This window comes from Antechinus flavipes, chromosome 1, assembly GCF_016432865.1.
Source record: "Antechinus flavipes isolate AdamAnt ecotype Samford, QLD, Australia chromosome 1, AdamAnt_v2, whole genome shotgun sequence".
Lineage (NCBI taxonomy): Eukaryota > Metazoa > Chordata > Mammalia > Dasyuromorphia > Dasyuridae > Antechinus > Antechinus flavipes.
The window spans coordinates 382,178,952-382,192,462 of record NC_067398.1 but is presented as its reverse complement, the minus strand read 5'-3'; the positions used below and the strand labels follow the sequence as shown (position 1 = coordinate 382,192,462).

General features: G+C 34.3%; 1 protein-coding gene across 2 annotated transcripts in view; it reads left to right on the top strand.

Annotated features, from left to right (window-relative positions):
• SLC12A7 (solute carrier family 12 member 7) overlaps positions 1 to 13,511 on the top strand; it is a 290,856-nt gene that overhangs the window by 219,593 nt on the left and 57,752 nt on the right. For both annotated transcript variants that reach the window (XM_051969803.1, XM_051969802.1), the window contains exons 5-7: positions 6,468 to 6,522; positions 9,448 to 9,578; positions 11,107 to 11,348. In XM_051969803.1, the coding sequence (XP_051825763.1) occupies positions 6,468 to 6,522; positions 9,448 to 9,578; positions 11,107 to 11,348 (428 nt within the window). The remainder of the gene's footprint in view (positions 1 to 6,467; positions 6,523 to 9,447; positions 9,579 to 11,106; positions 11,349 to 13,511) is intronic.

The window sequence follows — 13,511 nt, the reverse complement described above, 5'->3', positions numbered from 1 at the left end:
AAATGGAATATTAATGGCACATTTTAGAGGTGAGAATGCCATGGCTTGACCATAATTATGCAATGTCAGAATTAAGATCTCATGATGTCAGGTCTGCTTTTGGTTGACTATACCAGGTAATGACATAGCATTGAGTTCTGGAGCAGAAGTGAGTAAGGAAGGTACTTTAAGGTTCTGTCCCATTTGAGTGCAATAAATAACCCATTGTGGAAAAGTATAACAGAAAGTTAAGACTTAAGGCATTCACTCATAATATTTAGAACAACATAAAGGTTATCTGGGGGCTTGATTACAAAGGAATGAATAACTTTGATTTTTATCCAAAAAGTAGTGAGGAATCATTGCAAATTGTGAAGTGGGAATTATTCTAAGATGGATTCACTGGCAGATTATATATATCTTTTACTCATAAGACTAGTTCAGAACCTGTTGGAATAATCCCAGGCATGAGATATTGAGGGCTTGAACTACACTTAGAACATGAAGAATTGATATAAAGCAACATTTAACATTTATATATATATATATATATATATATATATATATATATATATATATATATATATATATATATATTTGATTTACTGGTGATAAGGAAAAAGGAAGCACCAAGATAATTCTGAAGTTTCAAACAAAGAGACTTGAAGGTAGTATCGTAAAGAATGGTAATAATCTTTATAGCCTTTTTGCTTTAAGAAATAGCAAATATAAACAAATATTTCTTATGTAGGCTACAAGAAATTTCAGAAAAGTCTTGGAAGTCCTATGAATTGATGGCAGATAAAGTGAGTTGAACCAGGAGAACATAGTATGCAGTAATAGCAATATTATAATGATGACTAACCATGAAATGCTTGGATGAAACAATGACAGTTCTAAAGGACTCATGATGAAAAATGCTATCCACCTCCCGAAGGAGAACTGATGAGTTCTGAATGCCGCTTGAAACATACTTTTTCATTTTCTTTTTCTTGTTTTAGTTTAGTGTATTTTCTTATGTTTTATATGATATCACATGTATAGTTGATATATCTATTTATATCTCTCTATCTATATTACTTACCTAATAGAGGAAGGGAGAGAATTTGGAAAAACTCCAGAAAAGTATCTGGGTTTGGGGTGGAGATGTGGTATTAATATTAAGATATTGATGCCTGGAGAAATATATTTAATAGGCACCTGCACATTGATGGCTGATATGTTAACTTAGTACTATGTGTGTATTTACGTGTGTGTATGTGTTTGTATGAACATAGGGCCAAAAAAGCAAAGCCAGGCGAATAGAGAAGGTAGATTGGGGGAGGGGCATGTTATCAAAAGTAGAGTAGGATTAGCCACTGAATTTTAAAAGGGGTCATCCACTACATCAGATGTTTCAGAAAGGACAAGAATGATGTCAGTCCTTTGCTCAAATCCCTATCACCTGTTACTTGTAGGAGAAAGTATCCAAGTTCAGACCTTTTTTGTCTATCCTCCTGTTCCTTCTGTTCCAGCTATTCTCTGTGCTAACCTTCAAATAAATGTTCTTTTCTTGCCTTCAACCTTTTGCCCATGTTCTTATCTGAATGCTTTTCCGTCCCTCCCTCCCCCTCCGCTGTCATTTGCCCAGATTTTTAGATTATGCTCCTCAGTTAAATCCATTTAAAGGCTTATTTTTGCCTGAGGATTTCCCTGTGGGTTCTTATCTTTCCTCTGAACTCTCCTTGTAAGAGTGGCACATTTTGAGCTCTTAATCTCATTGTATTTGAAGTACCTTTAGCTAACTATACATCTCTTTTTTTATCTCTTGAATTAGATTATAAAGTTCTCCTAAGCTTAAACCCTATTAAAAATGTTTTTTTGGTCCTACTTTCCTTGATAATAGATGTCTTGCACAGGGCTGACTGCAACATACAACTGATGTTGTTAATTGGTTCTGTAATAACATTATTGAAATGGTTTAACAAGGGAAGAAAGCTTTTTTAACTTTATAGGATGGGGGATGGATACTGGGCAGATGTGTAATATCACTGGAACCAGGGAAAGGAATCATTTTCTCTGTTTTAGCTTTAGAAAGCTGCTTGGACCAGCAGGGTCAGACTGAAATAGAAACAGATCCCTGCTGACCACACACTGACATAGAAAACAAACCAACGCTATCTGTGTATAATTTTTGCTCATTTTTATTAAACACTTGTCTACTACATTTTAATTTGGTTTGGGTTGAGTAGGCTACATGTGACCCAAATGTTTTCATACTTTTAGCTTTGAACACTGAGAGTTTAAATGACTCACCCAGGTTCACATAGTTTATATGTGTCAGAGGCAATATACAAGACCTATTATACAGTCTTGATTTTCAAATGCACAATTGGCCAAATTATGTCGCAAAAGAGTTTCCTAAGTAAATGACTTTGGTTTTGCTGCCCCTCAAAAAAAAATGTCTTTATTTGTTGGGTAAATGCATTCCTGAGAAGGATATTGCATTTATATACTGAGCTCATCCATGAATTTTTAAATAAGATAATTCTGAGTATTAAGAAAGGAATAATACCTTATACTAAATAGTATTCTAAAGCATTCTAAATACTAATACTAAAGTATTCTAAATTTTTCAACATTGACTCTTGCAAAACTCTGTTCCAAATTTCCCTCTCCCCTCTCCCCTAGATGGCAAGTAATCAATATATGTTAAACATGTTAACATGTGTTAAATGCAATATATGTACATATTTATACAATTATCTGGCTGTTTGAGAAAAATCAGATCAAAAAGGGAAAAAATGAGAACGAAAACAGTCCTATACATATTAAATATGTCACAATATATCCTAGATACAATATATGTGTGCAGAACCGCACAATTCTCTTGTTGCACAAGAAGAACAATATCCTTCTTAAATGGAATATTAATGGCACATTTTAGAGGTGAGAATGCCATGGCTTGACCATAATTATGCAATGTCAGAATTAAGATCTCATGATGTCAGGTCTGCTTTTGGTTGACTATACCAGGTAATGACATAGCATTGAGTTCTGGAGCAGAAGTGAGTAAGGAAGGTACTTTAAGGTTCTGTCCCATTTAAGTGCAATAAATAACCCATTGTGGAAAAGTATAACAGAAAGTTAAGACTTAAGGCATTCACTCATAATATTTAGAACAACATAAAGGTTATCTGGGGGCTTGATTACAAAGGAATGAATAATTTTGATTTTTATCCAAAAAGTAGTGAGGAATCATTGCAAATTGTGAAGTGGGAATTATTCTAAGATGGATTCACTGGCAGATTATATATATCTTTTACTCATAAGACTAGTTCAGAACCTGTTGGAATAATCCCAGGCATGAGATATTGAGGGCTTGAACTACACTTAGAACATGAAGAATTGATATAAAGCAACATTTAACATTTATATATATATATATATATATATATATATATATATATATATATATATATATATATTTGATTTACTGGTGATAAGGAAAAAGGAAGCACCAAGATAATTCTGAAGTTTCAAACAAAGAGACTTGAAGGTAGCATCGTAAAGAATGGTAATAATCTTTATAGCCTTTTTGCTTTAAGAAATAGCAAATATAAACAAATATTTCTTATGTAGGCTACAAGAAATTTCAGAAAAGTCTTGGAAGTCCTATGAATTGATGGCAGATAAAGTGAGTTGAACCAGGAGAACATAGTATGCAGTAATAGCAATATTATAATGATGACTAACCATGAAATGCTTGGATGAAACAATGACAGTTCTAAAGGACTCATGATGAAAAATGCTATCCACCTCCCGAAGGAGAACTGATGAGTTCTGAATGCCGCTTGAAACATACTTTTTCATTTTCTTTTTCTTGTTTTAGTTTAGTGTATTTTCTTATGTTTTATATGATATCACATGTATAGTTGATATATCTATTTATATCTCTCTATCTATATTACTTACCTAATAGAGGAAGGGAGAGAATTTGGAAAAACTCCAGAAAAGTATCTGGGTTTGGGGTGGAGATGTGGTATTAATATTAAGATATTGATGCCTGGAGAAATATATTTAATAGGCACCTGCACATTGATGGCTGATATGTTAACTTAGTACTATGTGTGTATTTACGTGTGTGTATGTGTTTGTATGAACATAGGGCCAAAAAAGCAAAGCCAGGCGAATAGAGAAGGTAGATTGGGGGAGGGGCATGTTATCAAAAGTAGAGTAGGATTAGCCACTGAATTTTAAAAGGGTCATCCACTACATCAGATGTTTCAGAAAGGACAAGAATGATGTCAGTCCTTTGCTCAAATCCCTATCACCTGTTACTTGTAGGAGAAAGTATCCAAGTTCAGACCTTTTTTGTCTATCCTCCTGTTCCTTCTGTTCCAGCTATTCTCTGTGCTACCCTTCAAATAAATGTTCTTTTCTTGCCTTCAACCTTTTGCCCATGTTCTTATCTGAATGCTTTTCCGTCCCTCCCTCCCCCTCCGCTGTCATTTGCCCAGATTTTTAGATTATGCTCCTCAGTTAAATCCATTTAAAGGCTTATTTTTGCCTGAGGATTTCCCTGTGGGTTCTTATCTTTCCTCTGAACTCTCCTTGTAAGAGTGGCACATTTTGAGCTCTTAATCTCATTGTATTTGAAGTACCTTTAGCTAACTATATATCTCTTTTTTTATCTCTTGAATTAGATTATAAAGTTCTCCTAAGCTTAAACCCTATTAAAAATGGTTTTTTTGGTCCCCCTTTCCTTGATAATAGATGTCTTGCACAGGGCTGACTGCAGCATACAAATTGATGTTATTAATTGGTTCTGTAATAACATTATTGAAATGGTTTAACAAGGGAAGAAAGCTTTTTTAACTTTATAGGATGGGGGATGGACACTGGGCAGATGTGTAATATCACTAGAACCAGGGAAAGGAGTCAATTTCTCTGTTTTAGCTTTAGAAAACTGCTTGGACCAGCAGGGTCAGACTGAAATAGAAACAGATCCCTGCTGACCACACACTGACATAGAAAACAAATCAACGCTATCTGTGTATAATTTTTGCTCATTTTTATTAAACACTTGTCGTTTGAGTTGAGTAGGCTACATGTGACCCAAATGCTTTCATACTTTTAGCTTTGAACACTGAGAGTTTAAATGACTCACCCAGGTTCACATAGTTTATATGTGTCAGAGGCAATATACAAGACCTATTATACAGTCTTGATTTTCAAATGCACAATTGGCCAAATTATGTCGCAAAAGAGTTTCCTAAGTAAATGACTTTGGTTTTGCTGCCCCTTAAAAAAAAATGTCTTTATTTGTTGGGTAAATGCATTCCTGAGAAGGATATTGCATTTATATACTGAGCTCATCCATGAATTTTTAAATAAGATAATTCTGAGTATTAAGAAAGGAATAATACCTTATACTAAATAGTATTCTAAAGCATTCTAAATACTAATACTAAAGTATTCTAAATTTTTCAACATTGACTCTTGCAAAACTCTGTTCCAAATTTCCCTCTCCCCTCTCCCCTAGATGGCAAGTAATCAATATATGTTAAACATGTTAACATGTGTTAAATGCAATATATGTACATATTTATACAATTATCTGGCTGTTTGAGAAAAATCAGATCAAAAAGGGAAAAAATGAGAACGAAAAAAAATGCAAAAAAAAAAATAGCAAAAAGGGTGAACATGTTATATTGTGATTCATACTCAGTTCCTACAGTCCCCTCTCTGGTTGTAGTTGGCTCTCTCCATCACAAGATCATTGGAATTGATCTGAATCATCTCATTGTTGAAAAGAGCCACATACATCAGAGGTGATCATTGTATAATCTTGCTGTTGCTGTATACCATGATATCCTGGTTCTGCTCATTTCACTTAATATCAGGTTCCTGTAAGTCTCTCCAGGCCTCTCTGAAATCATCCTCCTGATTGTTTCTCATAGAACAATAATATTCCATAACATTCATATACCATAACTTATTCAGCAGTTCTCCAGCTGATGGGCATCCCCCTTTCCCTCCTTTATGAATCTTTTTGGGATACAAGCCCAGTAGTAGCACTGCTGGACCAAAGGGTAAGCATGGTTTGATAACCCTTTGGGCATAGTGCCAAATTATTCCCCAAAATGATTGACTCAGTTTGTGACCCCTTTTTACCCAAGAAACTTTTAATGAGAGTATATGGGTGTATAAAATAGGTAAACAAACATTTACTGAAAAAAATCATAATTTTTGTGACCACCATAAATCGGTTATATGGTTCCACTTGGGGTCATAACCCATAGTTTAAGCAACTTTGCTCTACAGGATCAATGAATAAGAAAAGTTCTTTGAGTTCTTCAGAGAAGTTTAAATGTTATTTGTAAATTAATTTTTCACAATGTAATAACATTTCTTAGGTAAAAACTTAAGTTGATATAGTTGTGACTTTTAAATGCTTCTTTTCATCTAAAGTGATTAAGAAAACATGTTTTCACATTTTTTCCCAGACGATGCTGACAGCGATATCTATGAGCGCCATAGCAACAAATGGTGTAGTTCCAGGTAACAAATTTGGATCATTTTATCCTCTTAACCTTGTTTCACATTTATTAAGTATTTTGAAGACTGGCTTTTGTCAAGGAAGCCCAAGAGTTCAGTGACTAATTATAATGTGACCTTGGGGAGAATGATAGCAGATGACAGCTCTCTTAGTTTAAGTAATGATTGCTATTCCAAAGACAGGTCTAAAAATGTTTCTATTTGCCAGAGTTACCAACATCTAGTGTCAGTGAAAGTAAATGAGGTGAAACAAAAAAAGGATTTGGTAGCTCTTTGCTTGTTTTTTTGTTTTTTTGGAGTTGCATGGTTAAGGGTCTCTCATTCTTCACATTTGGTAGTGATTACTGCTCTGTGAATGTTGCCATATATGCTGCATCAGTATCTTAGCAGGATCTTCTTGGGGCTTAGGTCGGATTCTTTGAAGGCGACCCTTGAATTCTAGTAGTAATTTGCTTCACATAATTGGTATGGCTCTTCCTGACCCTAGTGATTTCACTGCCTTCTTTTTTCTGACTTAACTTATTTCTGTCGTACATGAACACTACCCTTATTTTTGATGTTTTCTTTGAAGAGTACTTATTGATCTCTTATTTTAAATGGACCATTTTGGTGGTTCTTCAGTATCTAAAGTGACTCATGTAACTTACATTTTATGACCAGTCCCCTTATTCAAGTACCACTTTTAATTGTGCAGCATGTGTCTTATTAAAGAAGATAGCAATTCATTCTAATCTAAAGAATATTTTTAGCCCAGTCTATTTTTAGCTATTTGAAGCTTAAACACCCTTATCTTTATGGAAAGGCTACATTTTCTTCATGAACTGTATTGTTTATCCTGGATTTTTATTTCCTGACAGAACTGTTATTTTCTTTGAAGTCCAGCCTTTTATTTTCTTTTTGGAAAGTTAGAAAATGATACACATGTGGGTGGTGGGTGGTTGTTGTATGTTGTATAGTGTATCTTTATGTTAGGCCTGTGGGTGGGGGCAGGAAGAAAAAAAAAAGTTGTAAAATGTGTTGAAAATAATGAATGCTAAAAATTTTAACATACAGTGATTGGTGGCTTTTATAAAAACCACATTCTCGCTTTCTCTCTATGGATGACAGTTGAAAAGAGGGACTGCCTTAATAATAATTGGCATTTTATAGTTCTTAACCAATGCTATCTCATTTATTCATAATAATTCTGGGAAGTAGGTATTATAATCCCAGTTTCACAGATAAAGAAACTTAGGCAGATAAAGATGAAATGTTTATATCAGGATCATAGTAAGTATTTGCCACCTCATTTGAACTCGGGTATTTGAGATTTCTGGTTCAATTCTGTACATTGTACCACCTACTGCTGCCTTCATAAAGAAGCACAATGGTGATTTAACACTAATTCAAATACCTCTTGACAGCCTTTGCAGCCCAACAGTAATAAATAAAAATGTCTGTTAAAAGAAATGGTATTTATATCTTTTGGGAAGTGTTTTTATTGCTTTGTGAAATAACTAGGACTTGCAATATGAATTATTAGTTGAAATTTTCATCTCATTGTTTAAAATGGATAAAAAATCCTCTCTGTTTTAGAGGCAGCTAATATTTTGTGGCAGTGTAGCAAAGCCCGTCAATCTCTTTGAGTAATGTTTACCAAACAAATCAGTTATTTAAATGTGCAATTAAAAATGGTGGTAGTGTGAGTATTTTAAAAGATGCATTATTTCACTGATACCGACTGAATTAAAGTTCTACTGATTCAGGCCTGTAATCACAATTTCATGTTGTATGGTCCTACTCTCATGAATAGCTAACCATTAATCTTCCTAGATTCAGGCTGATTTTTACACATCAAAGTTCCTGCTTGGCACTTATTTGAAATCATCTTAGTTTGATATGGCTTGCTAAAATAATATGTTATACTTTTGAGAATTTGGCATGTCCAAATAAGGCATCAAAAAATCTAATTTTTTGGCAAGGAAGGGTAGAATGTGGAATAGTTAAGTTATAAAAGCATGAAGACTGAAGAATGGAGTTGGAAAGGTAGACGAGAAAAGACTTATAGAAGGTGGAAGCTAAGGAAGCAGGGACGAAGAAGGAGAGAATTCAAAGGTTGGTAGTCAGTGGAAATGGCCAGAATCAGGAGAGTATCATGTTCAGAAATAGTACATTTCTTGTCTTTAAGTAGTGTTACAGCAAAGTATTTTTAATGTGCTAGGCATTCCAGAGAATTAGTAATCACTTAAAAAAAAATTTTTTTAGAACAACACCCTAAAATCTTGTTAATTTTGCAGGGCATTCCCAATATTTCTTTCCTAGTTAATTTGTCATTTATAAGTAGGGTATATACCTAACATTCAGTTGAACAAAGAAGCCAACAAATCACAAAGACGAGCATTTTATTTTGCTTTTGAGACATTGATAGTATTTTAAAAAGTCAGTCAAGCAAGGGTTTTCTAATTCTTAAAAATAATTGCATCATAATCCTATGATTCTTTAGATTCTAAATTCTTTAGAAGGCTGCTGTGGTTAACAATAAGCAGCCTTCACCAAAGGTAATTTTAATGATGGGTTTTTAGTTCAAGTTTATCATTTTGAGGCTTGGGTTAGAAACCTGTGGCAGGGTATAACAGAATTTCAGGGTTTTGATGTTTGTTAATAGGACTAGCTTTTAATATTTGCCTGTGTGCATTCAATTCCCTTTCATTTTAATTTAGGCAAGAATGCTAATTATTATATATTATATATTATAATTGAGACTCATTTTTAAAAATGTTGCTTCCATTTCTTCTCCCTCTCTCTCTTCCCTTTTATTTGTAACTGAAGCCTTTTTTTCAAATGAAGGGCAGAATTGACATTTCAGTCTTTTGTCACTCCAGCCTTCAGTCACTATGAAATAAACACTCACTACTGATTTTGTTTTCTTTTTTCCTGTGCTTTTTATAGCTGGAGGGTCATACTACATGATCTCACGGTCCTTGGGTCCTGAATTTGGAGGCGCAGTTGGACTTTGCTTCTATCTGGGGACCACTTTTGCAGGAGCTATGTATATTTTAGGAACAATTGAGATTTTTTTGGTAAGTCTTTTGTTGTTTGGTTTATATTGAAATGCATTTTCTCTCTGTCACTGTGGTCAAAGCTATCATTTCATTCACCAGGACTGAATCTGTAATTTCATTAGTATAGAGAACTTCTGTGTGAGGAAAGCCTTTTGGCTTATGTAGGTTTAGCTTGAAGAGATTAATATACTTGCCCAGGGTCACACAAATAGCTTTGCACATAGTGAGCACTTAATAAATGCTTCTTGACTTGCCGTAGTCAGTTATGTGTTATAGGTAGGACTTATCTTGGGTTGTCCTGATAACACACTGCCAGCCCATTCCATGGATGAGGTTACCAAAAGTAACCTTTCTTTCTGTTTCATTTGAGTCTCAAGTAATTAATTGTCTCTTCAATATGCATTATTCAGCACTGTGCCAAACAAGGAGGATACAAGACAAAAGTATCAGTCTTTGCCCTTAAAGGAGGTTAAAAGACTATAAGAGATTCCTCTGGATTCTCCTGAATTGATTACTTTCTTGTGGAGGGGGAAGAGAAGGAAAGAAGGGAGAAAAAAAATATGAAATTCATACAAAAATGAATGTTGAAAACTATCTTTACATATAATTGGAACAACAACAACAACAAAAACCAACTATTGACAAAAGTGGTAAAAAAGTACAAAGGCAGAGAGAACAAATTCTTTTCAAAGTTCACATCACCATCCTCCCTACCCAATATAGGAGTATATATTCAATAGCACCTTTACAGAAACAAAATACAAAATGCAGCTAGCATACCCCAGTATGTGGTTGCTTGAGATACGCTTTTGGTGCTATCTTTGATAGCTTTATCTTAAAAGAGTAAGATTATCTATCAGTTGAGTCCTGACTGCCAGAAATGTTAACCTTGCATTTATTGGGTGACCTGGTATCCATCAGATCTGGGAGGCATTGGGGCTTAGGTTTTCCATCAAGAATTCCATAACAACTTTGAATTTTACGACATCACTTGGTCTATTTTCCCATCTACAAATGGGAATTGTTGAATTCAGCAGTTTTTCATGCGATATCTTCTGCATATAAAGCTCCATACTATGTGTCAAGGTAAAGTAACAAAAGTGAAGTCAGGAAGACCTGCATTCATACATGGCCTCATATACTTAGCTGTGTGACCCTTGGCAAAACATTTATCTGTTAATGGGGATAATTATAACACCTATCTCCCAGGCTTATTCCGAATATCAGATGAAATAATAATTATAACATATGTAGCACAGGGCTTGACACACAGGTAGTGGAATAAATGTTAGCTGGGGATAAGAAAACAATGTTCAGTATAAATCCCTTCCTTTTTTCCCTCCAATTTCTTTTATGACTAGTCAATCAACTTTATAGAAAGAAAACTTAATTGATGAAAATAAGATTCTAGGATATCCCCCCCAAAAGTTGCATGTTTAGGCTGTGTCCAACCTACAAAAAATTAAAGAATTCTATCTTTTGAAAGGGAAGAAAAAGCGTACACTTTGAAGAAATTTCATATAAATATGCTTTTCTCTTTCTGCAGACTTATATTTCTCCAAGTGCTGCTATATTTCATTCAGAAGATGTTGAAGGAGAAGCTGGAGCCATGCTCAACAACATGCGAGTTTACGGGACATGCACACTCGCCCTGATGGCCATGGTGGTGTTTGTAGGCGTGAAATATGTCAATAAGCTTGCCTTGGTATTTCTGGCCTGTGTGATCCTCTCCATTCTTGCCATTTATGCTGGTGTCATCAAGACCGCTTTTGATCCCCCGAACATTCCGTAAGATGTCCTCCTTCTTCACGGAAGTGTATTATACTGTGTTTACTAGTTAGAATGAGAAGGCCTTGTCCTTGATGTGGCCTAGTCCTGCCTGCTTTTGGAAATTTTTAATTGGACTCGCATACTTGTGAGCCTGTGCAGAGTGTATGTAATCTTCTATGACGCTTGTATTGGTTGCAATATGTAGTCAGGTTTGAGATTTTGGGGTGGGTCAGGGAAGAAGGAATCTTTTTAGTGTCCTTTTCTTCTACCACATTTTTTCTGTAGTCAATTAATGTACCTTGGGTTTTTTATCATTGTGATTTTTGTTTATGATATTTATTGAAAACAAAAAAGATTTGAAGGAGTTTTCTAATTTTCTATAGTCTAATTTTTAAATTAATTAATTTTAATTTAATTCTAATATTTTAGAAATATTCTAATTTTTTATCCACTATTGAATGTGAAATATTTATCTTTTAAGGAAGTGAGGCTAAATGAATGCCCTTGTTAGGGTTTAAAAACCTTACCTAAATCCAAGACCATTACTGATACTGTCTGAGGCTGAATTTGAACTTGGTTTTATCATGACTTCAGGTCTAATACTCTTTCTGTGGATATCTGAACCACTTAATGAATTGCTTTTCAGCTGATATCTTTACAGAAACCCTGAAGTCTGAGATCTTAAGCTTATTTTCTTCCTTAATGTTGTTATGCTTTAATCTTCTGTTGTCCTTGTTAACGTATGTAGTGATCTAAAAATCATCACGTTGGCAGCTCCAGATCAATCAGCCAATAGCTTAAAAGATTCATTAGGACAAAGCTAATTCCCTGCCCAAGCAATTTTAATATCCTGAAACAGACAGATATATGTGTGTGTGTGTGTGTGTGTGTGTGTGTGTGTATACACACACACACACACACACACACACACATATATATATATCTGTATCAGCATATTTAAATATATATATTTTGATATTGATCAAGTTTAATTTCATTAATACAGTTAAAAATATTGTTAAAAATTATTGGGAATCCCCCCCACCGCCATTATTTAATTTAACATATTACTGAGTTATATTTGGGGAGAGCTGGGTGGTATTTAGTAGAGTGACAGGTCTAGAGGCAAAAAGATTCCATCTTTCTGGGTTCAAATCTGTCCTCAGACCTTAGTAGTTGTATGATCCTTATTAGCTGCTTGGGCAAGTAACTTCACCCCATTTGCCTCAGGTTCCTCATCTATAAAATGAACTGGAGGAGGAAATGACAAATCACTCCATATCTTTGCAAGAAAATTCCAACCAAGATCATGATGAACCTGACATAAATGAAAAATGACTTGAAATCTGGCACCAAATTCAGTGTCCTTTCCATGAATAACAACAAATTATCGTTGGGCAAATTTATTTCTCAGAGTAGTTGTGATAATGATAAGTGAGATTCATTGCTTATCTTGATGATCTCTATAGAAGAAATTTTCTTAACCTTCAGGTCAACCAACATTCTTCATTCAGTAGAATTACTGATTTAAGCTGCTGATGGAATTTAATTTGCATTTTGGAATTCTTTTATAAGGACGTGGCATCCATAGTTAAGATGTTGTAGATATGTGGGGCTTTGAACAGTAATAGTGTCTAGGGGGCTTAAGTAAGGGTTATAGTATACTTGGTTTGGGGTATACTTGGTCTGGGGATGAGGAAAAGGTTTTTGTTTTATTTTGTTTTTTACAAAATGGAAAAAAATGTGTTTCTGTTTAGAAAGATATTTCAGTCGAATGAGATATTTGAATTTTTCATGGATTCAGAACAATTCAGCAGAAATGAAATAACTACCAATAAGAAGCACTGCGCAAAATCATATTTCATTTCCTGTTTATAGGAGTGAAGTAGACGCAGTAGTTAGTTTGGCATAGAATATTTCTGTAGACAAAAAGATTTAGGTTTATATCTTGCCCCTCTCTGAACTATTACTATGAGTATGTCATTTTGACTTTTACATAATTCTTTAAGTTATGGTTACCTATCCATAATTGATGTAAAGAATTTCTCTCCCCATAACGAATTGCTCCATTTTGAAAAAAATCATAGTTGCAAACCAAAAAATTCTAAAGGAACAAATTGGGCAGTAACACTGAATAATTGCTGATCAGAAAAAATTGTAGTTATATCCCATATTAAAACT